General features: G+C 47.2%; 1 protein-coding gene across 5 annotated transcripts in view; it reads right to left on the bottom strand.

Moving 5' to 3' along the window:
* Nucleotides 1–16777, bottom strand: part of Med15 (mediator complex subunit 15) — a 64520-nt gene that overhangs the window by 8432 nt on the left and 39311 nt on the right. For 3 of the 5 annotated variants that reach the window (XM_057765029.1, XM_057765025.1, XM_057765028.1), the window contains 4 exons: nucleotides 13511–13764; nucleotides 11434–11757; nucleotides 9794–9916; nucleotides 911–1030 (listed from right to left, as the gene is read on the bottom strand). In XM_057765029.1, the coding sequence (XP_057621012.1) occupies nucleotides 911–1030; nucleotides 9794–9916; nucleotides 11434–11757; nucleotides 13511–13764 (821 nt within the window). The remainder of the gene's footprint in view (nucleotides 1–910; nucleotides 1031–9793; nucleotides 9917–11433; nucleotides 11758–13510; nucleotides 13765–16777) is intronic. The other 2 variants (XM_057765026.1, XM_057765027.1) reach the window with 2 other exon arrangements.

Genomic DNA, 16777 nt, shown 5'->3' with positions numbered 1-16777 from the left:
CATCAGGTGCAGAGTGGAGTCCACTAGGTTTCTATATGGCAATGACTCCTCCCAGCTAACTCTATAATATTCTGGACCAGCAAAACGTTTGCCCATGGTGGCTGTCCGCAGTGATCTGGACCATACAACTCAATGTCAGTGAGTGCTTAAAATGTGACCGACACTACTGAGGATCTGGATGCTCGGTGGAAACCTAACACATAGTGCACAGCATTGCACAGCAGAGCCCTAGGAAGCCACACTGTCTTCTTTTGAGATCACGTCTCATATAGCTCAGATTGGCTTCAAACTCATGTCAAGAGTTCCAGAAATGCTGCCAGACAGACTCAGTTGTATACATGTAGCTTGGCAATCAAACACAGGGCCTTGTGCATGCTAGGCAAGTCCTCTGCCAACTTGACTGCATCCCCAGCCCATGTCTTCTGTTTTACTTTACCATGAAAACAAAAGCAATATGCCCATTGTAAAGTAAAGAAAACACCCCTCAGGAAAATCAGTATGAGCTGAGCACGCTGAGACATGCCTGTAGTCCCAGCACTTGAAAGGCATAGGCAAAGGCAGGCAGCTCTCTGAATTCAAGGTCAGAGTGAGTTCCAGGACAGCCAGGACAACACAGAGGCATCGAGTAGTTAACTACACAGGCCGCCCTGTCAGAGGCATCTAGCAGGTAACTACACACCGCCCTGCTGGAGGCATCTAGCAGGTAACTACACAGGCCGCCCTGTCTTGAAGGAAAGAAAGACAGACCAGTAGAGCTTGGCCTCAAACAAAGTTTACCACTTGTTTCACTGCTCTGAAAGCCACCATGAAGGAAGTCACGGACAATGAAAGAAGATGTGCTTCATGAAGGGGCGCAGAGGAAACCCAAGCTTCCGGGCTGAGCCCTATACAAAGCCCAATCCGTAAATACCTGTGCTGTGGGCTGTCCGCCCAAAGAGATGGAGCTTGACGGGCCAGCAGACATGGTGGAGGTGGGCGGGAACCGAGCTCTTACGTGCATCCCGCCTTGGGCCAAGGCTTCAGCAATCATCTTTGAGGACAGAGGGACAACAGACAAGATAATTGCAACAAGAACTGCAGTGCATGGTAGGTGTGGGTGTGTGCAGCCTCAGGGAGTGGGCCAGAGGTGAGGCCCCTTCAAAGAACCCAGATGTGTGGTGGTGCTCAAGGACACGGTCAAGCACACATCTCTAAGCTCAGGGAAGCACCAGAAGTGTAGCGGTACCGAGAATGTAAGCAAATTTCTATTCTACTAGCCAGTATGTGATGGTTGTCCTGGACACACCTTTGAACTGTAGGCAGCACAGACCCTGGGGAGTTAGAGCCAGACTGCTCAGGTGGCAGTCTAGGGAGACCAAGTTTTTGGGACAAACTTGGAAGGAGGACATGTCAGTCAGGCTTGTAAAGAGCAAAGTCAAAGTCACTGAAGAAGCATCTTGCTCAGCACAGCATTCTCTTAGAAGTGCACCTGCAGCCCAAGGCACACCCATCTCTCTGGCCTCCTGGGGATGCCGATTCTGGAAGTGTGGAGGAATAAGGGAGGGGTGGCAGGAGAGCCTGGGGTTCTCCCAAGGAGCTTCTTCACTAATTAATGATGAAGGGCTCTCCACAGGGACACAAAAACATCTGCAGAGCCAAGTCAGGAGCTTCAAGACCAACAGAGAACTTTCCTTGGGTCAACTTCTGTTTCTTGATTCACACAACCAGCCAAAGGGAGGCAATCAATGTCATGGCTTTGGAGCTGGCTGTCTTTACTCTGTGTTCTGAGGGACGGGCAGAGTCCAACCTAACTCCTGGAAAGCAAGGCCTACATGTACTCAACATGTCACAAACTAGAACAAAATAACACAATCTGGCACAGAAAGTAGGACCTCGCCACCAAAACAAAACAAAGCAAACCCAATAGCAGATGTGAGAGCATCACTTCAGCATAGGAGTTAAGAGATAGCAGGGGCAATGTGGTGAGACCCCACTTCAAAAAACCAAAACATTTAATCCCAGGAAGCTCTGAGCTGAGCTACCAGAGCAGGATGGTATTGTAGATGATGCAGTCTGTGCAGCAACGGAGTTAGAGACAAGGCTCCAGGCCAGGCCTATGGGCCTGCAGCATCACACACACAGAAGATCCCAAAGAGAACATCTCAATAGCCAAGAAAGGTAGAACCCTCACCATTCCTGCGGTCAGCCAAACAAACCTTCTGGTCCTGATGGTGGCTGTCAAACCAGGGGTGCTGTCCCAAACAGCCCATTCCCCAATAGGTCACTGGCAGACACAAAGAGGGCTAGATGTTCAAGGGCCCTCTGCCTACACTGGGGGAGGAGGAGATGAAGGGAATTTATTTCAGGGTTCTTAATAAGATGGGGAGATCACTTAGAGAGGTCCGTTCACAACCAGTGGCTGCAGTGCCATCTACAGCACTCCTTCCAAATGACAGAACATTCACCGTGATGTGAGAGATGCCAGCTTCTCTCCAGAAACAGGAAAAGTCACAGGAAGGAAGCATGATGGACCCTCTGGCTGGTTTTCTTTTCTTATCTATCTATCTATCTATCTATCTATCTATCTATCTATCTATCTATCTATCTATCTATCTTTAATACTTTAAAGATTTATTGTATGAGTTTTGTCGACATACATATATGTGCACCATGTACATGCCTGGTACCTGCAGAGGTATGTCATTCCCTGAAACTGGAGTTACAGATAGTTGTGAGCCACCATGTGGTGCTGGGAACTGAACCCATATCCTCAGGAGGAGCAACAAGTGTTCTTAACTTCCAAGCTGTCTCTCCAGCTCTATCTAGTTTATTTTTTAAGGTTTTTTTTTTTTTTTTTTTTTTTTTAAAATAACCTGTGTATGAGTACCTAGACTGCACATATGTCTGTGCAACCATGAGCATGCAGTATTCTTGGAGGCTGGAAGAGTTAGTTATACATGGCTGTGAGCTACCACATGGATGCTGGGAACAGAACCCAGGTCCTTAACAACAGTCAGTGCTTTTAAGCAACATACAGTCTCTCCAGGCCCTGACCAGTTTTCTTTTCTTTTTTTTTTTCTTTCTTTCTTTTTGGTTTTTCGAGATAAGGTTTCTCTGTGTAATAGTCCAGCTGTCCTGGAACTCCCTCTGTAGACCAGGCTGGCCTTGAACTCACAGAGATCTGCCTGGCCCACCTCTGCCTCCTGAGTGCTGGGATTAAAAGCATGTGCCACCACTGCCCAGCCTGACTGGTTTTCTTTATGAAAAACTTCTGACAAGAAAAGCTCATTTTCTTCTAGGCAGAAATCCCAGAGGAAAGCACCATAAATGTTTATAGGATCAGACGAGCAGCTACCAAGTGCAACTTACTGTCAACAAGCCTTTCTCTACTTCTCAATGCACTGCTACCTCCAAAGGAGTTCTAACGGAGAGAAGAGCACCCGCCTGGTTCCTGCCTGTGGCCACTGTACAGGAGACTGAGGAGCACAGAGGCGAAGATCAATTCTAAGTCGTCGTGTGTGCACACATGACAGATGCCCGTCTTGGTTATTGCTCGGTTTTATATTACTAATCATAGTGTATGTTATCGCTCAGTTTTACATTACTAGAAGAACAGAGAGTGAAAGACGCATGCACAGGAAAATAAAGACATACTCTGCTCTATTTTACTGCTGGAGCCCAGCAAATTCCACTGAAGACGACTTCATCTCTCCCAGCAACATGAGCATCTTCAGGAAGAGAGCTGGATAAAACAAACAGCATAGGACTACTGATCCTTCCAGAACATTACTTACCCTAGGCAAAGAGCCCTGCCCCCATTACCACACAAATCACAATACCTGTCACCCTGGCCGTAGTGTAGGCTCTACCAAGATGTCTCTGCTATTGAGGGCCCCCGCCAACAACTCTCACAGGGCTGGCTGGTGGCCTGTTCTGTGGCGTGTGTGTGGTAGTTTGCATGCACAAAGGTACAATGTGTGGTTTCTTCATCCCAACAGAATATGTGGGCACCAGGTAGGAAATTCTAATCTGTCTTTGAGCTCCTGATTAATTAGATAACTGGCCATGGTGTGCAGGAGCCTTCAAAGGCACTCTGTGGTTCAGTCCTGAAAAACTACAAAAAAAAAAAAAACTGTCTTAAACTCAGCCATACACTGGCAAAATCACTTCAAGATCAAAAACAAGGTGATACTCAGAACAGCAGCAGGTACTGCAGTCACTCCTATAAGGCTGCTTCCAATAAGGAGTTTCTGCCTGCAGAGGGTGCTCTCTGATCTCAATCACAAGCCTTAGAGGTTTGGTTGTGGGCTGCGAGCCAGTGGCAGAGCACTTGCTAACCATGCTTAAGGTTTTCTTTTTTGTGCTGTTTTCTGAGACAGGGTTTTCCTGTGTAGCTGTGGCTGTCTTAGAACTGGTTCTGTAGACTAGTCTGGCCTCAAACTCACAGAGATCTGCCCATCTCTGCCTCCTGAGTGTTGGGATTAAAGGCACAAATTACTACACTTGGCTATTTTTTAAAACTGTTTTAAAATTTACTTATTTTTAAATTATGAGCATTAGTGTTTGCCTGCATATAAGTCTTTGTAAGAGTGTTGGATCTCCTGAAACTGGAGTTACACACAGTTGTGAGTTGTCATATGGGTGTTGGGAATTGAACCTGGGCCCTCTGGAAGAGCAGTTGGTACTCTTAACTGCTGAGCCATCTCTTCAGCCCCTAAACAAATGTTTTAAAGCTCATTTCTCAGGTTGGTACTACTGGAAGGTGGTCAAAATTTTAATAAGGGCTAAGTCCCCTACTATGGGCCAGTGTGTATAGAAGTGATAGTATTAATTGTCAACTTGATTGTCTTTGGAATCACCAAAGAGACAAGTTTCCAGTATCCCTGTGAGGGAGTATCTTAATTAGGTTAACAGAGGTGACTCCACTCCCTGGGCTGGGGTCCTCAACTACATAGACAAGAGAATGTAATCTGAGCACAAGCATCTATTGCTGTCTGCTTCTTGTTTTGTTTGCAACAAGGTCTCTCTAAGTAGCCAGAACAGGTCTGGAACTTGCTAAATAGACCAGACTGGCCTTGAACTCACAGAAATCTGCCTGCCTCTTCTTCTGGAGGACTGGGATTGAAGTGTGCACCACCACACCTGGCCGTTCTCTGCTTCTTGACTGTAAGATTGCAATGTGGCTGGCTGCCTCATGCTTCTGCAACCTTGACTCTCACCTTGAACTGGACTGAACTTGGACTGGACCTTGAACTGTGAGCCAGAAAAACTCCTCAAATTTCTTTTGTCAGAGTATTCATTACAGTAACAGGAAAAGTAACTACTATAAGACATGACCACAGAAACTGAACACGAGTCCCTTCCTCTCTTTTATGTCCCAGGTGCCTCAGGTGGTAGCTTTGATCTACCACACGCTCCCTGTCATGACATGCTGCCCCAATACAGGCCTCAAAGCAAGAGTCAAGCAGCTGTCAACTGAACCTCCACAAACATGGAAAACATCATTCATAAATTGTACAGGGGCTGAGAATGCAGATGATGGATGGAGTGCTTACCTAGCATGCAGAAAGCCCTGGTTCTACCAATACTGCATACACTGAGTGTGGTGGTGCATGCCTGTAATCCAAACACTCACAGGTAGAAGAAGGATGAGAAGTTCAAGGTCAGCCTCAGCTACGTAGGAAGTTAAAGGCCAGTCAGATCTTTCTGAGACCAAGTCCAAATAAATCTGCATAGACAATACAACTTCAGTGATGTGAGAAAACCAGAAACAATACCCACTGCTTCCTGCTCTACGTGCTTCTCTTACACCTCTCTAGTCTCTAGTCTCTGCAGTTCTCACACTCTGAAAAAGCTCATAGATCAGAGTGCTACAGTCATTTTCCTGGCACTAAGGCAACCTGGATTTCAAAGAAGCCTCGATTCCAGGACCTTTCCCTTCACGAGGGTCTATCATGCCCAAGCAACCCAGTCATGCTCCTCTCCCCAATACTGCCAGAACACAATGAGACCAGTCAACCAGCCCCTCAAAACTGGGATGCAGTAGGTAAAAACAGAAGGTGGGAAATGGGAAAAGGAGGGGTCTTTAGCAAGGAGGAGGGAGGTACATACAGAAGGAGATAGGTAGGTAAAAATAACAATAAAGATGTCTGAGAAGACACAAAGAATCATACTACTAACTATCTATCCAAATAAATAACATATAAGCTAATTCTCTGTATGGATATACAAATACAAAATAACATGCACACACATCACGCGCGCATGCATGCACGCGCGCGCACACATGCACGCGCACACACACATACACACAGGTGTGAGCACGTGTATGCACGTGCACATACACCCAGAGTTTTAATAATCTTTCCCTTCTCATCAGGGCTGGCGGTGCTCCCTTTAACACCCAAAGACCACATTAATAAAACCCCAATAGTAGACATGAGAAGCCCTCTTTTGAGTTGTTGACCAGGGCTATCCAAGAGACTACCAATACATACAGCCTTATGCTGTTGCCCTAGGCTGCCTCCCCCTAGAGGTGGAAAATAAGCCCCTATTGCTGAAGACACCATGCAGTTCAGAAACAAAGCCCATAGCCCCCTCAACTGGAAATGACCCGAATGCCCCCTCCCTGAGGACTAGCTTTCATGATACCAGAAAGCACCAAGCACGTCCTTCCAAAGAGGAAGGCAACCAACAGTCCTACCCAGCTAAGATGCCTGTGAACCAGATCAAAGACCAGCAACCAGCATGGCAGGATAACCCTAAGAGTGCAGTCGTGGCACCCAGACCTGACAGTAACCAACAGCTCTCTAACTGGACCTGGACGTAAGACAGACTTAACAAGCAGGAACTCAAGTGCAGTCTTCACTCCTCATCAAGAAAACTTCTCTTTGCACCAGGCAGAGACCACTACAGAAAACCATAGCCAACCAACTGCAGAGCTGTGAAGCTCAGTCCCACTCAATACATCTACAAAATTCTCCCTCACCTAAGGCTAAGAGAACATTTCACAAGAAGGGACAGAGGCTTATAACAGCCAGAGGACCAGGGAGTTTTCTGTGAGACTGTGTCTCCATGTTGGGAGCAGTGAACCCCCCAGATTCTGAATTTCTTGTAAACAACTTGTTTTCTTCTGCTCTGAGACAGCTTGCAGCTGCTCTGAGCAGGAGACCCTCAGGAGTTCCTGATGGCAGGGGAGTGGTTTCTGATGAGTTTGGCTGGGGCGTGGCTATCAGTTAAGGATCTCTATATAAGCAGCTCTGGTACACAATAAAGGGGGCATTCTTGCATCAAGGATGACCTGTGTCTCTGTCTGTGAGTCTTTGTGTGTTTCAATCTCCAGCCCCTTGCCTGGTTCACGAACTGTATGGTAGCGCATGGAGTGCAGATGACTGTGGTGCGCTGCATCTCCTAGTAACACCAGATGCTACATCCGTAAAGTCTCACCAACACTACTGCTGGGCAGTGGTGGTGCACGCCTTTAATCCCAGCACTCGGGAGGCAGTGGCAGGTGGATCTCTGTGAGTCTGAGGCCAACCTGGTCTATAAGAGCTAGTTCCAGGACAGGCTCCAAAGCTACAGAAAAACCCTGTCTCGAAAAACAAAAAACAAAACAAAACAAAACAATAACAACAAAAAACCCCACCAAATGTAAGCTGACCAAGATGACACCAATGTACATGCCGAAGTGGACAGGGAAAAGCCTATGAGGCCTCAACCCTACATATAGGCAGCTGAAGAAAGCTGGAAGCAGAAGCGGTGATCTTCCCCAGGGAAGAGCACACCAACTGGCTGTCAAGTGCTAAAAACATACATACAAGTAACATTATATGGGCTGAATAGGTTATATTTAGAGATGTATATATTTATATACATACATTTATATGTATATATACACACACACAAATATGCATATAATAAGAATTAGTTTTTAAAAGGTTGTAGTTCTATTAATCTGAAAAAGAAAGAAAGAAAATCACAGTGACAGGGCCTGCCTCCTGAGATATCATATTTGGACCGAAAAGTACAGTGCACTAGAAACACAAGGCCCAAAGAAGGTATTGAAGATGGGTGGACTGATAGCATAGTCCTAAAAAACCAACTCCATGAGGAATAAACCAAAATGGCCATTACCCTCTTAACTACCAGACAAGACAAATGTCTCATTGTCCCAGCTGATCAGGAAGGATCTACGCACACCTTAAACTGCACCTGCCACTGATCTCATGCTGGGGTAGAAGAAACACTAACAACCAAGCTGTATCACTCCCCACCCCCATTAGCAAGACACGGGCAAGGAACCGAAGGGAGCCGTGCACTCGGCACGGAGGCTAACTGTGGAGCACCAAGCACACACGGCCACATCTGTTTCTGGTGGCTGACAAGATAGCACCAAAGCAAGCAAAAGGAATACATATATCCTCCAGTAACTAAGAAGCCAGCAAACAATCTGAACAGGCCCTCACCAGTGGCCTCTACTGTCCTTCCATGGCTATTTGCTATCCAATGCTGAGAGATGGATGAAACGGGACAACTTCCATTTCTTACTCAGCCAAGCCAGCACTGCAGGGGCTCATAGCTTCTGAGTCCCAGGTCAATGGAGAGAAGGTCAGAAGGCAACCAGAGAAATGGTTTCCAGGAGCAGGGCAGGTGCTGTGTCGCGACTGTGCTGACTCTCAGCCGGACCTCCTCTGCATAGGACATCCAAAGGAAGGAGACACCAGAAGCCTCAGACACAGTAGGGATGGCAAATGAATTGTATCCCCACAGGAGTTCAGATTCCCCAAGCCACACAAAAGAAGTCCATGGAGTTTTCACACAAGGTCACGTGAATCTGAGTGTAGACAGCACAAGAACCCTGGACCCGCTCACTTGGTGCAGCGGTGAGAGAGGTTAACTACACACCTCTTCTCGGTACCCCAGCTGGAACCTTGAGGATCAGGAAGGGCTGTCAGGAAGCACTCCTCCACACTGTAAAATGATGTCGGACACATTTGAAAGCTGTCATCTATCTGGACGCCGAGATCACCTGGCTCATAAACCTCAGCACAGGCCTTGGGAGGGGACACAGTGTAGTCATGGCACTTCCGATGGACAGGACCCAGCAAGAGCCTTGCCAGAGCTCCTCGCTAAATCCCAAGTCAGGACTCTCCATGCGCCCACTTGATGGAAGAATTGTGGTCAGCACAAAGACGAAGCAGATCTTCGAGACAAATCACAGGGACCCTAGATGTCCAATTCCTCAGACACCAAGAAAAGCTAGCCCAGGCCTCCTACATGCTGTCACCCCACTGGCATGTGATGTGTGGAAAATGTGTACGAACCGTCGGTGATAGGGACACTGTAAACACTTTCCTCACACAGCACAAACCCCTGAGGGCAGCAAGCCCAGGATCTCTCTCCCTGCTCCTGCTGACCACTTTTCTGTCAGTTTCTAAAGAGCTGCCCTCCCTCCCAGACAGCCGTGCTCAGAGGCTCCAGTGGAAGCTCAAAGAGGATGAAACCCTAAAGCTTTCCTTTCTAAGGCATCTCCTTCAAGTACTACAAAGAAAAGAAGATGAAGGTATCCAAGGGAACATAGAAACAGCACACACCAGGCAATGAGCAGGTTCTAGCAAGTACCAAGCATGGACAGCCATTCTGAGGGCCTCAGGGTATCTGTGTGTGTGTGTGTCCAAGAGATAGAAGATTGCTAGACTTTACCATCTGAGCCTCCAATCCAACCAGAACTCTCATCACAGATCTTTATGCAAACGCAGACATGCACCACCACCTGCTAGCGACTAAAGAAACCCTGAGCTCCCATGGCCCTCACCTGGACGCCGGGAGCTACCATCTGGGCAGCCTGTGCTGTCTGCACTGCCGCCTGCTGTTGCACTTGGGGCTGCACCTGCTGCACCTGGGGCTGCGGCTGCTGGACCACCATCGGAGCACGGACCTTGAAGGAGGAAGGAAAAGGCAACTTGGAACCTGCACAGAGAGCAGAGCACCCACCACCTGTGTGGGAGGCTTGAAGAATGGAACTTTCAGAGCTGCCGAGATGGCTGCCTGTTGCCAAGCCTGACAACCTCAGTTTGAGCCCCAGGACCCGCATGGTAGGAGAGAACTGACTCCTGAGAAGTCGTCCTCTGACAACTTCAAGTGTCTACATTTGAACTGTGGCACCACAGGACACCCTGTTCCCCCCCACCACCAAATTTTAAAACAAGAAGCCTCTCTTGGGATGAGGAATGGGACTGCAATGACACCGTAAGCTATGAGGCCACCTTACGATCTGTTGCTTGATTACACAGGGTCGAAAGAAATATCCCACACCAGAGTGCCTATGAGTTGGTCCAGGCCAAGTATCACCTCCCCAGTTTTGGCAAGAAACAAGACAGCCCTCCCATGCACACCAACAACAAGCACAAGCTAAGCAACGACTTCCAAAGCTGAGCACACAGCCTAGCCTACTCAGGCCGTAAAAGTGACATTGAGAGCCCAGACTCCATGAAGGAAAGTAGGCTGGCCAGTTGCAGATGGCTTAGCTAGAAAGATGACCTTGGGTGATGGAAGACAGGAAATGCTACCATGTGGAGAGATACAACTACACATACAGGATAGGTCCTGCATGGACAGATGCACAGTGGGGGCTTCCTCTTAGATCTCCAAGCTACCCGGCCCAATTCTAGTAGGCATCCTGTCAAGGGGTACAAAGTCCTGGTCCCAAAAGCCTGGTTCCAGGTAATATGTGAGTGACTGAACCTGCAACTCCTAACCCTCCTAGCCGACTCTTCTTTACCCTGACATTCAAGCTCAGGTGAGATATCTGTCTCGATGTCACTTGATGAATCACAGGTAGAAAAGGTCACAAAACCCAAGGGAGCAGAAAAGATGCTCGAATTGTTTCTTTTCATGGCAACTAGTTTTGGTAGCAATAGTCTGTTTTCGGTAAATGCTGTTAGCTTTACTTTCTATCAATATGCACAGTGAAGCAGGAAATAATTAAGTTTTACATGAATACTTGTCTCAGAAGTATGGCAATGATGAGGCTAAAAGGGCTAGGGCTGGAGCTTGCAGTAGACCATGTTTAGTTTACACAAAGATCCCAGGTTCAACCTCTGGCACCAACAGAAAAACAAATCCACAGCTGATGGACAAGGCATATCCTCCCACATGGTGAGATTACCTCCTAATCTAATCACGTGTACCAGACATGCCACAGACACTGCTGAAATCAGCCATGTAGTTTAGAAGATGTGACAGCCTGAAGTATATAAAAACAGCTCTAGGACACACCCCCCTCACCTCCATGTGCTACGGAGCTGGATAAGAAGACTTGAATAGGAAAGGCTGCCTGAAGCCAGTGCATAAAGGACACACTACCTACATCCACAGGGTCTAACTGCTGATCACACACAACACCATAAGAGATGCAAATGCTATGCCACAGGCCTTGCTCAAAGAGGTACTCACAAATTTCAGCTGCTGTTGAGCAGCATACAGCATTTGTCCAGGGAGGGCTTGTGCTTGTGACACCAAAGGCTGGCTCTGTGACTGTGGTGGGAGTTGTGGTGGTTGGTTCTGAGCAACTGGGGACTGCTGGGCCTGAGGAGGTGCTTGGTGATGCTGTGGATGATGCATCTGTTGCAGCTGCTGGGGTAGGGCCTGAGAAGAGGGAGGTTGTGGCTGCTGCATTGGTGGCTGCTGCATTGGTGGTTGGGCCTGCAAAGCTTGCTGCTGTTGTTGCTGCTGCTGCAGCTGCAATTGTGCCATCCTCTGCAGTTGCTGCTGTTGGATCTGAACAAAATAATAACACTCGGTTACCACAACAGCCCCTGGAGTGCTAGCCTTGACCCCACGAAGCCTGGGATAAGTGAAATGGGCCCAGCCTCCAGGAAGACCTGCCTGCATGGCCTCTCATAACGGGAAGGGGAGCATGCCAAATTCAGGACTCAGAGCCCTTTAGGCCAACAGTAGTTGTTTTAGACACTAAGAACAAACCAAATTTGTTCTTGTGCCCTGGCCACTAAAGGATGGTTCACAACTAGCATGATTCAAGTGAGACAGCTTCAAGGAAGGTCCAGGAAAAAGTAATGAAGAGTAGATACAGCCCTATAGCAGGCAGGCTGGAAGTTCAGGCAACTGCAGATGCTTGTACCTCTCCAGACAGGCTCTGTCTCCTGGAGTGGTCAGCAGTGGTCAGCAGTCTGACCTTTATGAGGATGGCTATAAGGAACATAGGCAAGGCTAAAAAGATAAAGTCAACATTGGGAAGAGAGATTCCAAAGCCAGAGCATGTTAGAAAAATGAGGAAACCTCTTTGGGCTTTCCTCCCTCGACCAACACTTGCTAGGAAATGGATGTGAACACATCTAGGCTCTGACTGCAAACCACTTCTGATCAGCAGCACTTCTAGGGTGACATACCGCTGCCCTGCAGGACACTAGCTAACAATTTTGACTCTGCACCCAAACACTAAGAAACAAAACAGATGTTGTATGTGTCCACAGGGCACAGCAGAGCCAGCCCTGAGGGTGTGAAGAGTAGAACACACATACAGACACACAGTCCTTCATCTCCCCGGGGCAGAGTTGGCCCCGGTGGTTGTGAGTGTGGGTGAGTCAGATATGAGGACCTGGGAGCAGGAGAACTGGCCCCCCTCCTTGCTGTAAGCTGCTCTGGGTGAGCTAGCTGAAGCAGTGCTGGAGAGCTCGCCCGGGTAGTGACCATGAGGGAAAGCTGGCACGCTGACCAACCCAGCTACCACCCGGGACTAGAATCAAGGCTGTGAGTTGGTCCAACATCCACTTCATCTATGAGCTGCTGGAGCATGTGAAGGGGATGAACCTGCATATCCAGAACAGCAGGCTCTCCATGACACTGGACAACAACAGGACATCCAAGAGGAGCCCCAGTGAGAGCCCAGCATCAGTGGTGCAGCAGAAGCCAGAGGCCTGAGCCAGACCAATGACTCCAAAGACTCCTAGCAATGAACACTTGCAAGTAAAGATGAATGGACCAAAGGGTACACTGTGTGATTCAATGGGCCACACTATAGTTTTCACAAGAGTCTTCTTTTTTGTTATTATTTGTTATGTTTGGTCTTTGTTTTTTTCTTATAAACATTGTTTTGGGGGGTAGGTTGCAAGGGCAGAGTGAGGACGCAAATGGATGGGAAAATAAGTGGGATCAGAATGCATGATTTGAAATCCACCCAATAAAAGTTAAAAGAATTTTTTAAAAAAGAAAAAAGAAAAGAAAAAGAAATGTGCCAACAGCATCCTGAGTTTGGAGTGTCTGCCTCCCTTCTTTCTTCTGGTAGCTCATATGCACTGCTATAGACCCTGGTACAAACAGCAGGTCCATGGTACAGAATCAAGACCCATCGGAGAGGCCTTTCTCCTGAGCTAGGATCTACTTTTCCCACCTGTGGGAAGGCCCAAGGAGGAGGACTAGTGTAGCCGTGCACCAAACACCTTGGATGACACTGGTTCCCAGGCTCAAGGACTACAGAACTAAGGCCCAGGAGAGCGACAAGGGAAATTGGTACCTGTTGTTGCTGGCTTTGGTGATGCAACTTAATCAGGTGTTGCTGCTGCTGCTGGAGATGCTGCTGCTGCTGCTGCACTACTGCTTGGAACTGTTGCTGCATGGCATTCTGTTGTACCTGGAATTGCTGTTGTTGTTGCTGCTGCTGTTGCTGCTGTTGCAGTGCCGCTGCCTGTTGTTGCTGGAACTGCTGCTGTTGCTGCTGCTGCTGCTGCTGTTGTTGCTGCAATGCCACTTGCTGGAGCTGCAGCTGAGCTGGAGAGGGCATCTAGACTTAGGCTGTGCCGCCCTGAAGGTGTCCCAGAGCAACATGACAAAGAAGGCAGCAATAGCCACTGCCTACTGATAAAGCTGCCTCTGGCATCAGATCCCCTGGAACTGGAGCTACAGAAGGTTACTAACCACCATGTGGGTGCTGGGAACTGAATCTAAGTCTTCTACAAGAGCACCCAGTGCTCCTAATCACTGAGCTATCTTTCCCATTCCCGTCTGATTAAACTTAAAGAACTATCTCACATTCTCATCTGAAACCCATGAAGGACTGTTTCTCAATCACTAGCACCATTGTCACGATTCCTTTTAGCCACTGCTGGTAGGTGCGAGAACTTGTGTTACAGACTTCTAAGTTTGATACCCAGAAAACATGTGTACAACCACAATACTCTGAAAATAATGAGGCTTACTTCATGGTTATTTTCATAAACATTTTTTCCATCCTGTGTTTACATTAAGTTATTCATTATGTTGTTGTCATTCAAATCTTTTCTAATACATGGCTCAGTGGTTAAAAACATGTGTTCCTTGTGTTAAGGATACAGTTCACTTCCCAGCATCCACATGGCAGCTCACAACCACCAATAATTCCACTTGAAGGATATTTAATGCCCTCTTCTGGTTTTCACGCAAATATACATGCAGACAAAATACTCAAACAGATAAATAAAATAAAATAAAAATGTATTTTTAGTGAACCTGTTTTTGTCTATTTAACTAGCCATTACTAATGGGACTAACACATCCTTACCATTTATTTTCATACTTTTCTGGGTCTTACACGACGGGTGTCTCTTAAAATGTAATAGAAATCACATTCCATCTTTTATAGGAAAACTTGGGGATGGAGAGATGGTTTAGCAGCTAAGAAAACTCAGCTGCTCTTTCAGAGGACTCAGGTTCAATTCCTACCACCTGTGGTGGGCAGCTCACAACTGCCTATAACTTCACTTCCAGGGGGATCCAATGCCTTTTTCTGGCCTCTGTGGACACACACACACACACACACACACACACACACACACACACACACACACACACTCCCCTTCCCCTCAAGAGCAAAGTCATTTCATTATGACTAACATATTCCCACCTCATTTGGTCTCTTTTCTCCTCTGCCTTTCTCTGCAAGCTGAAAGTACAGGACATGCACACTGGACAGGAGGCAGCTGAGCTACACTGAGGTACATACAGGTAACACTGAGCTACATCCCAAGCCCTTGTCTCTCATTTTTCTAAGCATTTGTTTTTGTTGTTGTTGTTTAAAGATTTAAGTTGTGTGTGCGGGGAGGTGTACATAAATGCAAGTATTTGCAGAAGGCAGAGGCACTGGATCCCTTGGGCCTGGAGTTATAGATAGTTTTAAGTCAGTCCATATGGGTGTTGGGAACTGAACCTGGGTCTCTACAAGAACAGTACATGTCTTTTAAAAGCCGAACCATCCTTCCAGTCTCTACTTTTGCGAACTGCAAGAGTCTTTTTGGATGACTGTACTGGACTTTGTACATTGTTTGGGTTGTTTATTGCTTTGTTTTTTACTCCACTTTTCCTATTGCTTTGAAATTTATAACTTATTTCCACTGTCTTATGAATAATTTTCAACTTATTACATATAATTAAAAGTATAAAGCTTGCTAATATACTTCCTAAATATTTTACACTGATTTAATAGGGGCACACACATACCATGATACACATGTGAAGGTCAGAGGACACGCGGTAGAAGAAAGTTCTCTCCAAAATGTGGATTCTGGGAATCAACCTCAGGTCACCTGTTCTTACCAGCATTTTAACTTCTTTCCCAAATCCCCACCAGCAGCAGCGGCGCTAGGGACTGAGCCAGGGCCTGAGGACTTCAGGGAGGTTTTCTACTGCTAAGAGTATCTGTAGTTTCTATTTTGGTACAACTTCTGACCCAGGCTGTGCCCTCTTACGGACACTGGTTGAAGACCTGAACCGGGCTAAATGACATAGGAGTGCCTGCAGAGGGCATGAGGAAGACAGAACAGAAGGCCACGGCATCTACTTCAGGTGAACCCAGGAGGCAAGGGCAGGGCAGAGAGCACAGCAGGATGTATAAGCGGAGAACCACTTCAGCCTTCAACTAGAGCCTCTGGAAGCTGAAAACAGGGTGTGGGCCAACAGCAGACAGGAGAGACGGTATGCACAGGATACCACAGCCTCTCCACTGAATGTCTGAAAAATAATTTATCTAAGACCAATTCTTAGGCGTGGACTACAAGACAAACTACAAATCACAAAAGCATTCCAATCCCAGCATTCTAAAGCAATCTCTTACTGTAAAAGAGCAAGTAATAGCCAGGAATGAGGATGCAAGCTTAAAAGCTCAGCAGCACTCAGGAGGCAGAAGCAGCGGGTACTGGTACTGAGCAAATTCCAGGTCAGCCAAGACTACAGAGTGACATTGCAACATTAGTCCCAGCCAGGGTAACTGCAGGTAGGACAACCTACAGAAAGGTGTGAGGAGGGCAAACACCTCCTTTAAGAGCGGGGATCCCAATGGAAGAATGAATGACTGCAAAGCACAGCCAAAACTGACCACGGGATAAAAGTAGGGGTAGATACCATACCCACAACCTTAAGGCACACCTGGGGGCACACGGTGCAAAGAGTATCACGTATTTGTGTCCACAAATCTCAACAGACAGTTCTTATATTTCACTAATAAAACACAAGCTTTAGCCAGGCGGTGATGGCGCACACCTTTAATCCCAGCACTCGGGAGGCAGAGGCAGGCGGATCTCTCTGAGTTTGAAGCCAGCCTGGTCTGCAGAGCAAGTTCTAGAACAAGTTCCAAACTTACAGAGAAATCCTATTTCAGAAAACAAAAACAAAACAAAACAAAACAAAACAAACAAACAAACAAAAAAACCCCACAAGCCTTGCCAGGCAGTGGTGGCACACACACCTTTAATCCCACCACTTGAGAGACAGAGACAGGTGGATCTCTGAATTCAAGGCCAGTCTAGTCTAC

The sequence above is a fragment of the Chionomys nivalis genome, chromosome 3 (genome assembly GCF_950005125.1).
Source record: "Chionomys nivalis chromosome 3, mChiNiv1.1, whole genome shotgun sequence".
NCBI classification, from domain to species: Eukaryota; Metazoa; Chordata; class Mammalia; order Rodentia; family Cricetidae; genus Chionomys; species Chionomys nivalis.
Note: the sequence above shows the minus strand (reverse complement) of the source record. Positions and strands in the feature narration are given on the sequence as shown.